Genomic DNA, 17,874 nt, shown 5'->3' on the forward strand with positions numbered 1-17,874 from the left:
CATAAATATAATTCAAGACTATATTGTACTGTAATCTTATCAAATATCATTTTAGTAAACACAATTGCCTTACCTGATATCCTTAATAAATTCTACTAGCCTAGTAACAATACCCATCTCCTCATTATTTGCCATTAAGTGTCTCTGGTATCAGATATTAGAGACGTGGTTTAAGAAATGAGCAGAAGAAGGTGCAGATGCTGCAGCATTTATACATTGTGTGACATTTAGTAAATCAGTTATCTTTTCACTTTTTCAGTCAACTTAGTTTTAAATTACACAAATGATAAACCCAAATAAGAAAAGCAGTTCAGGTGTTTTTTATGTCAGTTTCAGTTTTCTCTTCTGTTTCTCACTGTAATACCTACAAAAGCAATGTGCCTGTAGATGTTAAGTATATTCTTGCAACTGTTAGACTTCCTCTTTATTGGGAACATTCCATTTGACATTTTAGCATTCACAAATCATTAAGTAGACAAATAAGGAATAAAACTACATCTTAGAAGAGAATGATCCTGTCCCAATAACCAAATAAGCAAAAACTGAATTGGCTGCGTGTGTGTGTGTGTGTGTGTTTGTGTGTGTGTGTGTGCGTGTGTGTGCATATCTGCTTGCATGTCTGTGAGTATCTAACAGGTAGTCTTCATGAGGTGTTAACTTTTACCATTATGATTATTTGTGAAAATATGAAAGCTCTCCATATTTACTTGTTTCAGAAATGAAACATTTTAAATCACATGGTATCAAGTAAAAGCTTGCATCATGGAGGCAAAACTGCTATTTTGTATATACCATGTTTGATTTTAGATGTATTCAATGCTAGTTTAAGTTTTGTAGACTATGCATCATTTCTATGTTTTCAATATAATTGCATAAACCAAGTCGGTCAAAAAAATGATACAACTGCATGTGAAAGATTATATTATAATAATGATTATACTGTAACTATCACACTGCTTTAATGTGTGACATTTGAGATAATGTTCAGTGTTGTTTGGATACCCATTTAATAAAAATAAACATATTTTTCTATATCTTTATTTAAAACTCAAGAAGCTGAAAACATTCTACATCAGGTCAAATTCATGTTGTAGCAGATACAAATGCAGGTGATGATGTCTTATTTACACTACAGAAGTTATTCATTATCTGGATCATTGTCTGTGAGATATGCATTATTTCCATATTTAAGTGGAACACAAAAAAATTATTTATTTGTTACTCTTACATGGTATTTTAGTGAACAGAACTTCTGCCTTACAACTCACTGAACAATTATCATTATACACCACAAAATAACACAAAAACATGCAAATGTTTTTTTTTTCAACTCTGAGGTTGCTTAAGACCACAAGTATTCAAACACAGAACAAACTTTTCTGAAACTCACTTTAATGTCATATATTGAGGTAGCTTTTAGAGAGTTGATCTCTACACTTATACAATAATAATTGACATAGCATGACATGACTGAAAAAATTGCTACTGATGCTGTATGTGCTCCATCTTTTTTTCTTAAGATATTTATTTCTGTTTATATTGCCATTTAAGAAAACATTTGTTATGTCCATATTTTCATTAATATTTAAAAGCCAGATACCTGACAATAAATTACATAACACTTTGAAAATTGTCAAAACATATAACAGATAAAGCAGCTGTGATTATGTGGTTATTTGTTGTTTTTTTTGTTTTGTTTTTTTTTGCGCTACTTGATGTTATAATTTTTATAATAAAAATAGTTTGTAGATAGTTTAGAATAAAAAAATAACATGAGTTCTGAGACATTAGCAACACTTTTATAGAGACAATTTAACAGAGAAAACAGTTTATCATACATTATTTATTAGCATTTGCAATTCAGGAGATAATTGCATTTGTTTATTCTGTTTTGATTTGCCCTGATTTTGTCTGTAGGATATTCTTGTTACCAATATGATAAGCAATACTAATAAAACCTCCCAAAGCCACAATGGAATAAATTAGTTAAATAAGGAAAATACAGTAATGGTTTAAAAAAAAATGTCTGTTGCATTAATGGATGCTTGCAGTCATTGTATTAATGAACAATTGCATTGACTATTTTTCTCTAATTTCCTTTCACAGGCAATGTTGTAAATGGCACCATCGGAAAACAAATGGTGGACACACTAGTTGAATCTTCTAGTAATGTGGAAATGATACTGAAGTTCTTTGACATGTTTCTTAAACTGAAGGACCTAATAAACTCAGACACCTTTAAGGAATATGACCCAGATGGGAAGGGAGTCATTTCCAAGAAAGAATTTCAGAAAGCCATGGAAAGCCAGAAACAATATACACAATCAGAAATTGAGTTCCTGCTGTCGTGTACACAAGCTGATGAAAATGATATGTTTAACTATGAAGAGTTTGAGCAGAGATTCCATGAGCCAGCCAAAGACATCGGCTTTAATGTTGCAGTTCTGTTAACAAATCTGTCGGAGCATATGCCTCATGATTCACGCCTCCACTCATTTTTGGAACTTGCTGAGAGTGTTCTTAGTTACTTTGAGCCATACTTGGGACGTATCGAAATAATGGGCAGTGCTAAGCGCATTGAAAGAGTGTACTTTGAAATTACTGAATCTAGCAGAACACAGTGGGAGAAGCCTCAAGTCAAGGAGTCCAAAAGGCAGTTTATATTTGATGTGGTAAACGAAGGGGGAGAGGCAGAAAAAATGGAGCTTTTTGTAAACTTTTGTGAGGATACAATTTTTGAAATGCAGCTAGCCTCCCAGATCTCTGAATCAGAGGCAACAGAAAGGATAGAGGAAGAGGAAGAAGAGGAAGAACTTTCTTATGCAAAAGAAACAGATGAGGAGGAAGAGGAGGAGGAGCAATCCTTGGAATCAGCATCGGCATTTTCTATTGCCTGTGCAGCTGTTAAAAAGAACTTTGCACACTTCTGGAAACTATTCACTTTTAAAAATATTCGAAAACAGTATAGGAAAGTAAAGAAAATGTCCTTGAAAGATATGGTGAAAATGTTTTTCTCTTTCTTCTGGATGTTATTTATAGGACTATTCCACCTTCTGTTTGGGGTAGTGTGGGGTCTCTTCCAAGTTATTTGGAACACTGTCTTTGGAGGAGGCTTAGTTGAAGGTGCCAAAAATATCAAAGTGACTAAAATTCTAGGAGACATGCCAGATCCCACACAGTTTGGCATTCATGATGATATTGTTGAGGCAGAGAAGGTAGACATTAGAGAAAACATTGCTTCGGCTGAACTTGTGCAGTTAGTTAAAAGTGAGAAAGGAGACCTAGAGGTTCCAGATATATTTGGTATTACTCCAAAGAAAGAAGGCTCAAAGCATGGAACTGAACCTGGCCTTGGTGATGTGTCAGAAATAACTGGCTCAGATGCTCCAACCACCATTGAAGGTGCTGTACGTAAAAAGAAGAAAGCACAGGTAAACATTTTTTTCAGGTGCTTGATAATTAGTCTCAGTAGTTTTTAGGAATATCATCTTTAATGTTAGGATTCATCAGCCAGTAAAAGAATCAAGAAAATGTTCTGTTGGCACACTTAGTGAAATAGAAGTTTATGTGCACATTAGTAAAGTATCCCACAACTGATATTATCAAGTAACATCATATGAATTCTTCTAGATTGCCCTGCTGGTGTGAGTCAGTAGGCCATGGTCTGATTGTATCCAGCTACATGGAATACAGAGTTGTCTAACTACATTAACTGAATTACATTCTTATGCTTTAAACACTTTTTTTATTGTGTTATTTTTATTTATTCATTTTTTTTGTAAAAGTGAATAATTCTGTAACAAGATCCTGCCATATAGTAAATTACATTACACATTATTAAATCATAAACAGCATCCTTTGATGCTAATCATCTGTGTTATAAAAGCAGATGTTCAGCAAACGTACTGCCTTATAGGCATTCAGAGTATAGTACCCTACTGCCCTTTCTCTGGCAATATCTCAAAGCTTCAGATTCCTCAGTGTGAATGTCTGTGGGAGTGAAGGACCAATCAGCTGCTGGGGTAGAATAGCCCTTCACAGTCACAGACAGAAGCCCTCATGTTTTTCTAGTGCTACTGGAAGAGTTGAGTATCTAAAAAGACTTCCTATTCTGGCTTTTTTGTCTTCAGAGCTGAGATAAGAAACCCTCTGGGTTATTTTATTCCTCCCTCTACCGTTTCTATCAGTGCCTGTAATGTATAGAATTTTATGTGTGTGTTTCTTTAAGAAGTAGAAAAAAAGTGCATCTTTGCAACACTTTATTTCCTTTTAACAGTCAAGTGTTTGGTGGTGTTCTGTGGATGCTTGACAGACTTCTGGACTGGGGCCATTTTATTCCAGTTCTGCCATTGTCTTGTGCTGTCATAATCTTGAGTAAATCACAGTTGTTATTTCCATTGATTTAAGGTATTATTTTGAATCTCTTTTTTTCATATCTTTGTATTATGAGGTAAATATTAAGAGGTAAATGAATTAATTTAACTGTGTTTTAAATGATTTTTTGTAATCTCAGTGTTGGCACCTTTTTATTTGTGATTTTTTTGACAGGAAATTTTATTAAGTTTATGCTTAATTGCTTGCCTAAGATTATTTTATGCTGGCTTTATTATTTTTGGGCTGTTTCTAGCTTTTCTTATTTAAATTTGGAGTATTTTGGGACATTTATTGGCACTATTTTATTTGCAGAACATGTCTTATAAGAATTTTTATTAAGTTCATTACTAATCCCTTATGTAAGACTATGTTATACTGTGTATATAATTTCTGGGTTGTTTCTAGCCTTTATTTCTTAATTTTGTGAACATTTGAGACATGTATTTCCTCTTTATGCTGGTTTACTGAAATTACTGTCATTTTGCTTACTGCAGTATTCAGAATAGTATCCCTGTAATAGACTTTAATTTACTATTTTAAGAGAAAATAGTGTGAATTGTGTTTATCTTTGCCTCCCATGCACAAGGTGCAAGGTTCAATCCTGACCTCTGACCAATTGCTTGTTTGGAGTTTGCTTGTTCTCCCAGTATCTCTGTGGGGCTCTTCCTTCCTCTGAAAAACATGTTGAGCGTTTCCATCTCAAACTCACCAAAAGAATGGAATTATGAGCAGCAGCACAGACTCTACATGGTGCTCTATAGGAGGAAGAGTTATATAAACCAACCTCTTTGGGCATTTACTGTAGTGCACATTATCCTCATGATAGGAGAACATGGATCACAGACTTCGTGCTGTGGCAAGGCCACCCCCTCGGTGGTGTAAAAATATGGCTCCAGGTTATTCAGTCATGTTGACTAATATCACCAAATGGGTATGGGAATTTGCTGATGATTAGTTGGTTGAAGACCAAACCTACTCCGACCTATGCCATAGACTCATGTTTAATGGTGGGAGGAGTGCAGGTGCACCTGTTGGCCAGTGTGTGCCCACCATAAAACCCAGCAGCCCTGATCAATAAGCTACTGGTCGGCCAGTGTTCAGTTGCCCAGCTTGGGTTACCTGGGATAGCTCTGTTGCGCAAAAGCTGGATGTAAAACCACTCAACCTGCTAAACATGTACTAAGAATTGTTGTTACACTCATTGTAGGCTCACAGATGGGATGCAGCTTGGAAGTGGATGACATAATGATAAGGAGGAAGCTAGACATCCTCTGTATCTAGAAGACAAGCTGGAAGGGCAGTGCAGCAAATCCAGTTGGCTTTGGATCCAGAGTAATGATAGAACAGTATTCATAATCTCAGCCTATGCCCAACAGCAAGGTTGTGATACTGAGAAGAAGAGTACATTCAGACAGCAGTTACAGTACCTACTACATAAAGCAGGACAACATGAGTAATGGGTGACTCAAGTGCACATATTGCAACAGACAGAACAGGATATGAAGACTGTTTAGGTCCACATGGGTGTGAAAACAGGAATAAAGAAGGAGAAGCCATTCTAAACTTCTACATGATAGTGGCCAACACATGATTCAGGAAGAGAAGCAGTAGCAATATCACATACAAGAATGGCCAACATGCAACTCGGGTAGATTTCTTCCTAGAAAAAAGGCCACTGGGATGGAATCAGTGAATACAAAGTCATCCCAAGTGAAACGGTCGGCCCACAGCATAAACCATTGGTTTCAACAGTCAGCTGCAAGCAGTGGTCAGAGAAGGCTCTAAGGTCAACAGAGACCAGGCTGAAGACCTGGAAGTTGACTAGAGAGAAATCACAACAGTTCAATGAATTTCTCAGGGCTGTAGCACTTCAAGAAGAGGAGGAAATAGGTACAGTTGAACAAGAATGGCAGTGCCTCAAAACTGCATGTAGGAGGACTGCAGAATAGATATGCGTCCGAGCCAGGTATGTAAATAAGGTACATAAAGAAAGCTGGTGGTTGAATGTAGAAGTCCAGGAAGTCATAAAAAAAAAAGAAGTGCAAGAAAAAGTGTGAGATAGAAAAGACTGATCATGCTAGGAAGGCATACTGGTTGGCTAACAAAGAGGCTAAGGGAGCAGTTGCTGTAACAAAAAACAAGCCATCAGAGGCACTTTACCAGCTTCTGGATAGTAAGTCAGTAGCTGGCACAAAGAGACTATAACAGATTGCAGGGCAAGACAGAAAGATAAAGAAGATAATCAGACACCCTTCCTAAGAGATGTGAGCAACAATTTGCAACCTGCTCACCAGTCCACAAGACATCAACGACCGATGGAAGAAGTACTTCCAGAAGCTTCTGTAAGAAGAAAACTCCACAGAAGCTGTATTGCCCTATGATGAGAGAAGAGGAGGAGCCCACAACAGAAGAAGTAAAAATGGCACTAAGGAAAATGAAGCCAGGGAAAGTAGCAGGCTCAGTTGAGGTCACAGGAGATATGATAAAGATGCTGTGTGGGATGGGGGGAAAATGTCTGCTGAGGGAACTTACAGCAATATGGAGAGAAAGACATATCCCAGATGAGTGGAGAATAAGCATACTAGTGCCAGAGAACAAAGGGGATATTATCTTTGTACTGCCCACAGTTGTGATGAAACTCTTTTCACATTGCATGAAAGTTCTAGAGAGGGTGATTGATAAACTAGTAAGCAGAGTAGCAGAAAGTAAGATCGGAGATGAGCAGTTCAGATCAGGATGCAGCACAACTGTCTTAATTTTTGCAGTGAGACAGATAGTTGAGAAGACGCTAGAGATAAGGAAAGAGTTCAGCTGAGCATTCCTAGACTTGAAGAAAGCATATGACAAGGTCACAAGAAAGCTGATTTGGGCAGTCCTGTGGTGGTTTGAAGTCCCAGAAACATTGGTAGAATTAGTGCACGCTATGTACAAGGATCCAATGACTCAAGTATGAACAGTGTTAATTCTCACAGAGGAGTTCCCAGTGGAAGTGGGTGTGCAGGGTTCATCTCTGAGCTCACTGCTGTTCTCAATGGTGATGGACTACACTAGTAAACAAGTCGGAGGGGACAGATCACCAAAGTTGCTGTACACAGATGATGTGGCATTATAAGCAGACTATGAACAAGATCTTCAGCAAAATATGCAGTAATAGAATGTAAAACTGAAGGCACATGGAATGAAATTGAGTACAGATAAGACAGCTGTAATGGCAACAAGTGGTGGAGTTCAGTGGAAGCTGAGAATTGAGATTGAAGGGAATATAGTGGTACAGGTTAACAGCTTCAAGTATCTCGGTGGGGTGGTTGAGGAGAAAGGAAGTCTGAATAAGGAGGTCAAAGATAGAATCAGAGGGGCTGCAGCCAACTGGCACATAGTGTCATGTATAGTATGTGACAGAAGAATGCCAAAGAAGCTGAAACGTAAGGTGTACAAAACAGTGGTGCAACCAGTACTATTGTATGGTACAGAAACCTGGGCAGTAAAGTCAGAGGTGATGGAGATGAGGTGCTTAAGATGGGTGGTAGGATGCACACTGTAGGTAGGACAGATGAAGAAATAAGGACATAAGAGCAAAAACCAAAGTAGCTCCAGTTGCAGAAAAGGTGAAAGACAACAGATTATGGTGGCTTGTCTACATATGCAGAAAAGCAGAAGACAATCTGGTGAAGAAGATTTGGGACAGACAGGAAAAAGATAAGAGGAAACAATGGCATCCAGCAAAGAGGTGGATGGATTGTGTGAGAGAAGGTCTGAGACAGTCAGGCGTAAGTGGCATTGAATAGAGAGAGATAGTGAGAGTTAACACAGCACCCCAACTGCATGTAGAAAAAAATGGGAAAAAGGGGGTTGTTGATGATGAGTATGTTTTCCATTTGTTTAATGAGCTAACTGTGAAGCCAGTATTTGATATTGATCTGGCTAGAAGTTTGTCCCAAGACTTGATGGACTCTGATATGATGCCCCCACCCCATCCTCTACCGCATATGCACATAAAGGTCATACTAATAAATCACAAAATATGCCTCACCCTATGGCTTGTCACCCTGAGTAGATTCAGCCATAGGCAGGTTATTAGACCACTCGCCTTCTTTTACCCCCAGGTCCTCTGGTATGAGGTAAGATACCACAACTGTGCATCGCACGAGGGTCAGTCAAGGGAAGTACCATGCTTGGTTAAGGTATGGGATTATCAAACTCTTTAGATGCAGGGAAAGTCAGGAGTGCAGATTCAGTTGCCTGAATTGATACATCTTCTCCAGGGGATTTACCCACTAATGTAGAATATGCAAAAAAGGGAGATTTAATAGATTTAATTCCTACATGGTTCTTAAGCAGAAGTCTCTGACTGTTTTCCTATTGCATGGGAAGTTGATTATTGGGTGCATACTGGGGTTGTATACCTGGGTTGAGAACAACACCAGTGCTTCCACCACCATTCTATCTTCCTTGAATACTGTTTTTATTGGGGATCCGGTGCCAGTCTGTTTGACTGTTCCCGGTCTTAGCTGGGTATTTGATCTTTTGGACACTGGTCATGCAGACCTTTCTTCTACTGATCCCAGCATTATAGGAGATTTTTTATGAAAGTCTGCTCTTGGAAAATTTTTAAGGTGTGTCTATATAGGTTTGGCCACTAAGCCCCATTGTCTGGGTTCGCTGCTTCTATATTTTAGCAACTTCCTATAGTAAAAAGACTTGCCCTGAGATTCATTAACGCCTACACTGAGTGTACACAGTTCTGAGTGAATAGACAACACAAGCATAACTCACACTTTCTTCCTCCTAGTTTTAGTTTTCCTACTGATTTTCTTCTAGCCTTAAATATTGAGGGGGGACTCATAAAGGTTACTACAAAATTTAGACTACATGTACACTTAGTATAATCTTTCTAATTGACAAGAAAGCACACAAAATTGATAAGGATGTTCCTGATGCAGATTGTGTACAGTTATTATAGGCATTAATGACCCATATCTTCCTCAAATCCAGTCCCTTCAGGTATGCTAGGCAATTACCTAGCATCTTAAGGGAGCAAGCTGGCTCTGTCCAGTATGATAGCTGTTAAAATATTTTTATTACAGTTTTGTAGAGGTTGGTATGTGTTGAGGGATTTGTATACTTTAGTTTTATTGCTGCTTCATTACCTCCTGAGCAAAGAATCTATGTCAAAGCTTTTGTTTTCATTTTTCTCAAAATATGTTGCAAAAAGTTACTTGGAAGAGGCTGATTCTACTCCTGGAACTGGAGCATTGTCAGTGGTAGTATCAGAAGTTTGCTTGCTAAGGCAGTCAGATTCTTTTTGATAAGTGTATACCTGAGATTACGAATGCACCACTTGAGTCTGAGTGTGTGTTTCTTGTTCAGCAACTACTCATATCCTTGATCATTAGGATGACAGAGGTAGCGGCGGCAGTATGGTTGAAAATGTTTTATTATTCCTAGTTTTCCTCCTACAAACTGAGTTAATTGTGGCAATTTTCCAAACATAGGTCCCTGCCAAACTAAACCAAGTTACCTGAAGTTAATGGCAGGTCTAGTCCTCAGGCCATGCCTAACAAGAGGGTTTCTTTTACTATAAAAGTATATCACCCTTCTTACCTGTAATTATATCAAGATGCGGCATCTGTCTTTCTCAAATCCCCTTCAGATGCCTCATCTCTATAGTTAGCTCTCAGCAAAGGGGCCTGATCATCACTGGTTATTGACAAATGGATGCTCAACTGAGTTATCAATGGTTACTGGTAGCAGTGTTAATATCAGTTGCCTCCATTATAGGAGTACTCTGTCACCCACCAGACCTGAATTTATTAGTTCCTACTTTTCCTCCTTTTCTCTGGCAAATGCTGGTTTCCCAAGTAGTTTAACTTGTCCTTCCTTTGGAACAAAATGAGAAATTGCCTTCTCCACATTTTACTTATTCCTCAGTTAAAGCTTCCATGGATACTAGTGCTGGAACCTTCATTTTTCTAAGATTTGTGGTGGATGGTCTGCACTGTTGATTTTAGGTTCACCCTTTGGGCTAGTGTTTACCTATGTCTTGTTCTGATAGTAGCCCAATGTTGGACTCTCGCCACTTATTGTTTCTTTTCCATATTTGGACGACTTGTGAATTCCTTCAGAGTTGTCTTCCAGGTGCTTGAAATCATTAGAGAAGCTCTCTACCTTCCTCTCATAGCTTGAGTTCAAGTTGAACCTTTGGAAATTGTGTTTGGCACCTTCGTAAAGACTGATCTTTTTTGTGGGCTGCCTAGTTAACTCCCACTTAATAAGGCTTGTCTTTCTGAAGTCAACATCATGTTTTACCGGACAATGCTTTTTGGATTCTCCAAAACGAAAGCTGCCTTGACAGAGAATCCTTAGTAATACTTGGACAGAACATGTCCTTGATTCTCCTGTTACCATGGGCCTTTTTGTTCAGGAGAAAAATTATTTGTTATGTCTGACATTGTTGGACTCATCACCTTCATTCCATGGAATTCCACTTGCTGTTGCTGCCTGTCTTCAGACATAATTTTAGTAGTAGACAAAACAGTTAAGTATTTTTTCTAAGACTTACTGGCTCGCCTCTGTGGCTAGTGATATCTTCTCTGATAGATTTATTTCAGTTCGTTTGGGGAGCTGTGCTGATGGGGAGAAAAGTGCTAGCCATTTGGGGGCCCAAGGATGCATGGAAGCATATCTATACCTGGAGTTACTGCCAGTGGTTCTCGCCTTGAAAATCTTTCACCACCAGTGCTCCCTCTATGGTGGTTTCAGTCTTCACTACCACCACATGGTACCTCAGCATTATTAAGAGTACCAGCCCACATGTATAATCTAGGGAATTGGCTTCTTTGTATTCTCAGATTCTTCAGGCATCTTTCTTCCTGTCAGAGCAGTATGTTGTAGCAGACAGACTTTGCAGATCCTAGAGAGATCCATGTAATTGAAAACTCAAGGAAGTGATGTTCCAGGATCTAGTCCAGTTGTGAGTAATGCCTCAAATAGATTTATAACCTCCTTTCAAAACAGACAACTTTTGACATTCTCTTCCGGATATGCTTGCAGCCATGCTTGGAGGACAAATGCATTCTTGTTTCCTTTTATGGGAATGTTTCAGCTTGCATTCCACCCTTCACACTGATTACCAAGTCAGTTCTGAAGGTTCAGTAAGAAATGCCAAAGTTCATTGTGGTGACTTCCTTTTGCCTAGGCAATCTTGGTTCACCCTTTTAATGGTATTAGCCAAGGGCAATTACCTCAGACTTCAACACAGTCTGTTTCTGTTCACAGTCTTCGGGGTGTCTGGTGAGCCTGATTTGGAGAAAATTCAAATGGACAGCCTGGATGATTCAGTCTTAACTCTGTTCAGGCATTTGTTTTTTCAGAAAGTGCAGCAGGTGTTAAAGGAGACCAGAAATCCTGCTACTAGAAAATTTTATATTTTGATAATGGACGGGGATGTTCTTCATCTCACATTGCTGCAGTCCTTACACTTGGGTAGTCCGCTGTCCTCGGTCGGCCCGACTATCAAAGTAATAAGGCTGACGTCGGTCAAGGCGCATTTGACTGACATCAGGACGTCAGGGTACAAATGCGCATGACCGACGTCATATCCTCAGTCTTTTTTGCCGCATGGTCCGATGCAGAAGCAGCTTTGCAAGTGCCGGTTGGCGTTCTGAAATTTTTCGATTCCGGAGTTTCAGACCGACTCAAAGTTGGCTAAGTACCCCGTTGGGGAATATTTTAGTTTTTTCTTGCCTCAGTGGTTTACCGGATGTCAGAAAAACTGAATAATTGTATTTCTTGTGGGAAACAAATACCGCATAGAGATTACCATACTTTGTGTATTCCTTGTTTAGGGCCTGAGCACGACGTTGTTGGGTGCCGCTCTTGTGCTAGATTCAATAAACGCACTATAAAGAGAAGGTTAGATTGTGCCAGGTTAGTCTTCGGGAAGCGGTGCAATTATAAAATGCCGTCGGATGCTCCGACGCCCGCTTCCTCGAAGAAGCGCAAGGACAAAGCTATTAAGCCTAGGCTAGAAGAACCGTCCGTACCGGACGCCGGTTCTTTAGAGGTGTCGGTGGAGCCGGTGGTTCCACCGGAGGTTTCTTTGGGTTCCCAGGGAGAGACTTTGTTGTTGCAGGATGTGGCCTCTCAGGAGGCAGGTCAGGCTGAAGGGGCTTCTCAGGCTACTATACTACCCTCTCTTCCTAGGGTGGTTAGGCCCTCTCCTTCTGTTTCCAAGGCTTCTCCCAGGGGCAGGCCAGGTTTAGCTTCAGTTGGTGTCACCCCTAGTTCTTCTGGAACTGTGCCCAAGAAGCATATGCTTAAAATGGCAGAAGATTTGATTACTTTGATTAGGGGTTCCTTGCCCCCTCCTGATAAGACGCCTAGGGTGGAGCCTGAGTTAGGGAGTTTTGAGCAGGCTTCGGATGTTTCAGAGTCTTCGGCTGAAGACTTGCAGGAGTATTCTCCTTATTCTGATTCTGAGGTTGATGATTCTACTCCTTCTGCTTCTCCTCCTGAGGATTTTTCATTTTCGGAAACTCTTCATTCCATGAGGGAACATTTTAAGTGGGAAGGTCAGGACTTCTCTGATTCCAGGAAAAGGCTTAGGGAATTTTTGTTTTTACCCCAGCATAGGCCTTTGGCTATACCTCCTGTTTTGGATGTGGTAGAAGATGTTTTTTCAGAGGCTTCTCTTAATCCTGATTCTTTGCCTCCTGCTCCTGTTAAACCGGATAGGTATTACAGGGTGCCTGAAGCTCATAAGTATCTTTTTAAGAGTCCTAGGGCGGACCCAGAAACTGTTAGTCAGGGGCCTAAAGGTGTTAAGGCTTCTGTGGTCAAGAATCCGGTTCCTTCTGATAGAGAGGCCAGGGCTTTGCATAGATGGGGAAAGAAAGTTTATACTTCCTCCACTCTAGCTATGAGGGCCTTGAATTGCCAGTTTCACATGTTGAAATACCAAAATTATCTCCTTTCACAATTGAAGTCTAAGGTTGATGCTCTGGCGGAAGGTATTGATTGTAAAGAGTTGCAAGATTTAGTACATGTTTCTGAACAGGTGGGTAAGCATTCTTTGCAATGTGGTTTTGATGCTGTACAGGCCTCGTCTAGGGTGGCTGCTACTGGGTCAGTTATTCGCAGGCACGCCTGGCTGAGGGATCAGAATTTATCTGACCATGTTAAAACAAGGATTTTAGATGCTCCTGTACAATCTGATGTGTTGTTTGGTTCTCCTGTTGAGTCTGTTTTAAAGAAAATGGAAGACAAGGCTAAGTCTATGCAGACTGTTAAAGATTTTTTGCAGGTTCAGCCTCCAAAGTTTAGTAGAAATTGGCCTGCTAAAGGGTGGACGTATCCTTCTTATGATTCCCAGTCTAGGGGTAGAGCTAGACGTGGTAGGGGCAGAGCTCAGGGCTCTTTCAGGCCTAGGACAGGGAGTTCTCCTGCACAGTCTTCGGGTGAGGGCAGGGGTCAGTCCTTTCGTAAACAGACCCAATGACCTACCTTTTCAGCTGCCAGAGCCTTCTCGTCTGGCAGCACCTTTGGGAGGAAGGTTGGCACTTTTCAAAGAAAATTGGAGTTTAATTACCCAAGACAGATGGGTATTGGATATCATACACCACGGTTACAGGTTTTATTTCCATACCTTGCCTCCTTTCAAAGGCATGCCAGACGTTCCTCCTCCACAAAGAATAGAGGCTCACAAGCAAATTTCTCTGTTACTCCAAATAGGGGCCATTCAGCCAGTCCCTATGCCAGAGGTGGGCCTAGGATTTTATTCTCGCCTGTTCCTAGTACCAAAGAAAGGGAACACGTGGAGACCAATTTTGGACCTATCTATCCTCAACACTTATCTGGACATTCCCAAGTTCAAAATGTTGACGTTACAGCAGCTTTTACCTCTGCTGGGCAAAGATCATTGGATGGTGACTTTAGATCTCAAGGAGGCTTATCTTCATGTTCCTATCAGACTGAGTTGCAGGAAGTATCTGCGTTTTCGAGCTGGGAATTCTCATTATCAGTTCTTTGCATTGCCCTTTGGCTTATCTACTGCGCCCAGAGTGTTCACGAAAGTTCTGGCTCCAGTGATAGCTTTCCTCAGGTTAAAAGGTATACAGATTTATCCTTACTTGGACGATTGCCTGATTCTGGCTCAAGGAAAGGACGAACTTCTTCATCATTTACACTATGTGATAGCAGTGCTAAGATGCCTGGGGTATTCTGTGAACGAAATAAAGTCCAGTCTAGTACCCTCTCAGGACATGTGCTTTCTGGGTGTGAGACTGAATACAGCATCCCAGATGGCCTTTTTGACCCCGGACAAACAAAAGAATCTTTCCCTTTACTTTCATCAGTTGTCTCATCTGTCCAGGCTGACTGCAAGGACAGTCCTTCAAGCCTTGGGGTTCATGGCATCTTGTATTCTGGTGCTTCCCAATGCCAAACTGCATATGAGGAAGCTGCAATGGTATCTCAAAATGTATGGACACAGCACTGCCAGGATTTGGACACTGTCATTCAAATAATACCTTGCATTCAAAAGGAATTTTTGTGGTGGGCTCAGGAATGTCACCTAAACAAGGGACTCTCTGTGACCCGGCCAGAGGCGAGTCAGATTCTAACGACAGATGCCTCAGACATAGCTTGGAGAGCTCATCTGAATGGAAAGTGGATACAAGACAAGTGGCCTGCCAGACTACAGCATCTACATATCAACTTGAAAGAGATGTTAGCAGTCCAGTTTGCATTAATAGCTTTCAAGGATTTACTTCTTCCAGGGCAGGTGTTGATTCTAACAGACAACACAACTGTCATGTGGTACATCAACAAGCAAGGCGGAACACATTCTTATCCCCTCTGCAGGCAAGCAATGATTTTGTGGGAGACTGCTCTCAGTTTACAGCTAAATCTTCAGGCAAGGTTTCTGCCAGGAGCACAGAACTCCTTAGCAGACGTGTTGAGCAGACAAATTATGGATCCCCACGAGTGGAAATTGGATCCTCATGTATTTCAGAAATTGACAGTGTCATGGGGAACTCCAGACATAGATCTGTTCGCTTCTACACTGAACCACCAGCTGCCAAAGTTTGGCACAAAAAGGTTTCATCCCACAGCTTGGAAAGTGGATGCTCTTTCTTTCAATTGGAGCAATCTTCATGTGTATGCCTTTCCACCTCTGCCTCTCCTCCCAAAGGTACTACTGAAGGCCAGACAAGACAAGCCAAGGATGATTTTGATAGCTCCAGATTGGCCTCGACAGCATTGGTACCCATTACTGAGAAGCCTGGTACGGAAGCTTCCATGGCCTTTACCTTCGATTCCACACCTGTTGTCTCAGGAGGACAGTCATTTGCTCAATGTCAAGCTTCACTCGCTGCACCTAACAGCCTGGCATATTCTGTTTTGAACCGTAGTGGGCCTCCACTTCCACAGCAAGTTTTGAATGTTATTTTGGAAGCTAGAAGGCCTAGTACAAGGAAAGTGTACGCAGATAAATGGAAGAGATTTTTATTTTGGAGTGCAGCAAAGGATTTTGATATTTCCGAGCCTAATTTATGTGTGGCTCTTCAATATCTTACTGAGTTACTGGACAAAGGTTTGTCCTTCTCTTCTATTAAGGTTCATGCTGCAGCAATTTCAGCTCACTATGATTGTGACCCACCATTGTTTTCTCATCCTTTGTTCAAGCAATTTCTTAGAGGGGCAAAGAATATAAGACCCCCACGAAGAGCTCCTACGCCTGCTTGGGATCTCAATTTTGTGTTGGAGAAACTCACTCTACAACCTTTTGAGCCTGCAGCTACTGCTGAGTTAAAGTTTTTATCATGGAAGACTGCTTTTTTGTTGGCTATTACCTCTGCAAGAAGGGTTTCTGAGTTGCAGGCCCTTATGGCGGTTGAGCCTTTCTTAATTTTCCATAAGGATAGGGTATCTTTACGCACTAATCCTTCCTTTATGCCTAAAGTGGTTTCTAGTGTGGCTTTAAACCAAACTATTCATTTGCCTACTTTTTATGCAAATCCCCAAAATAAAGGGGAGAAGATTTTGCACACTTTAGATGTACACAGGCAGTTGCGATATTATTTGGACAGAACTAAGGGTTCAGGCAGTCTCAGCAGTTATTTGTTTCTTTTGCTTTGAGTTCTCAGGGCAAGCCTGTGTCAAAACAAACTATTTCTAAGTGGATTGGGTTTTGCATTGCTTTCTGTTATTCCCATCATGGCAAGGAAATTCCAGCTGGGATTAGGCCTCATTCCACTAGGGCTACTGCCACTTGACAGCTTTTGAGGGGTGGCAACTAAGGATATTTTGGAGGCAGCTACTTGGAGTTCAGTGCATACTTTCTCTAGGCATTATCACCTTCCACTTTACTCTAAATCCAGGGCTGGTTTTGCCACTGCTGTTTTGCAGGGCATTTTGGCAGCTCCTGCTTCCTTATAGTTTAGCCATCCACCCTTACCTCTGCTTTGGGATTCTACCCAAGTGTAAGGACTGCAGCAATGTGAGATGAAGAACATAGTACAGTTTTGTACCTACCATAAATGTAGATGTTTGAAGATCCACATTGCTGCAGTCCAATTCCTCCTCCTTCCCTCTTGGAGGCGGTTGTGTGGGTTGGGTTGTTAATAGGGTGTATATTGTATATATTGTACATATTATTAGTGCTAGGATGGTTGGTTGTTGGTTTGCTGTCTTTTGGTTTTGACCTTTATTTCTAGGGTCTTCTGACATCTGGGGCAAGAAAAGACTGAGGATATGATGTCGGTCATGCGCATTTGTACCCTGACGTCCTGATGTCAGTCAAATGCGCCTTGACCGACGTCAGCCTTATACTTTGATAGTCGGGCCGACCGAGGACAGCGGACTACCCAAGTGTAAGGACTGCAGCAATGTGGATCTTCGAACATCTACATTTATGGTAGGTACAAAACTGTACTTTTTCTAGATGGTGCCTAAAAGGAAACAGGGGATCTCTTGTGGTTAATTTCCCTCTGATCTTTAAATTTTGGTGTGAGCTTCTTCAGGATGGCTTGGTGAATGCATCCATTAAGGCACATTTAGTGGCCATCTTTGCATGCTGATGGTTGACTCCCCCTTTCTTCTTTTTCTTCTTCTTCTTCTTCTTCTTCTGTTTTAGCAAAACAGTTTATAAAGGGAGTATTGCATATGAGAACCCCTTGCAAGCAAATTTCTCCTTTGTGGGATCTGTATTATGTTTTTTAAAAAAATGACCTTACCACTTTGTGAACCAGCAGCTGTTACTGATCTTAAGTTCTTAATGTGGAAAACTGTTTTGCTTATTGCTGTGACATCTGCAAGGCTAGATTCTGAGCAGCAGCTGTCATGGTGGGACAACTTTCCTGATTTCCATGGGTATAGGGTTGTAATATGTTGTAATCTGCATTTAATGCTCTGGGTGTTTTTAAAAAAAAAACAGTACCAACCAGTGTATTTTCTCACTGGGTTCTCTCAGATCTATAATATTTAAAATTGACAATACTT

General features: G+C 40.6%; 1 protein-coding gene across 1 annotated transcript in view; it reads left to right on the plus strand.

Moving 5' to 3' along the window:
* The window catches only part of RYR3 (ryanodine receptor 3), a 3,250,282-nt gene that overhangs the window by 2,880,368 nt on the left and 352,040 nt on the right, over positions 1-17,874 (plus strand). Inside the window, exon 89 of the mRNA XM_044074157.1 lies at positions 2,107-3,431. Coding sequence (XP_043930092.1) covers positions 2,107-3,431 — 1,325 coding nt within the window. The remainder of the gene's footprint in view (positions 1-2,106; positions 3,432-17,874) is intronic.

This window comes from Protopterus annectens, chromosome 6.part0 (genome assembly GCF_019279795.1).
Source record: "Protopterus annectens isolate FY-2018-M chromosome 6.part0, PAN1.0, whole genome shotgun sequence".
NCBI lineage: Eukaryota > Metazoa > Chordata > Ceratodontiformes > Protopteridae > Protopterus > Protopterus annectens.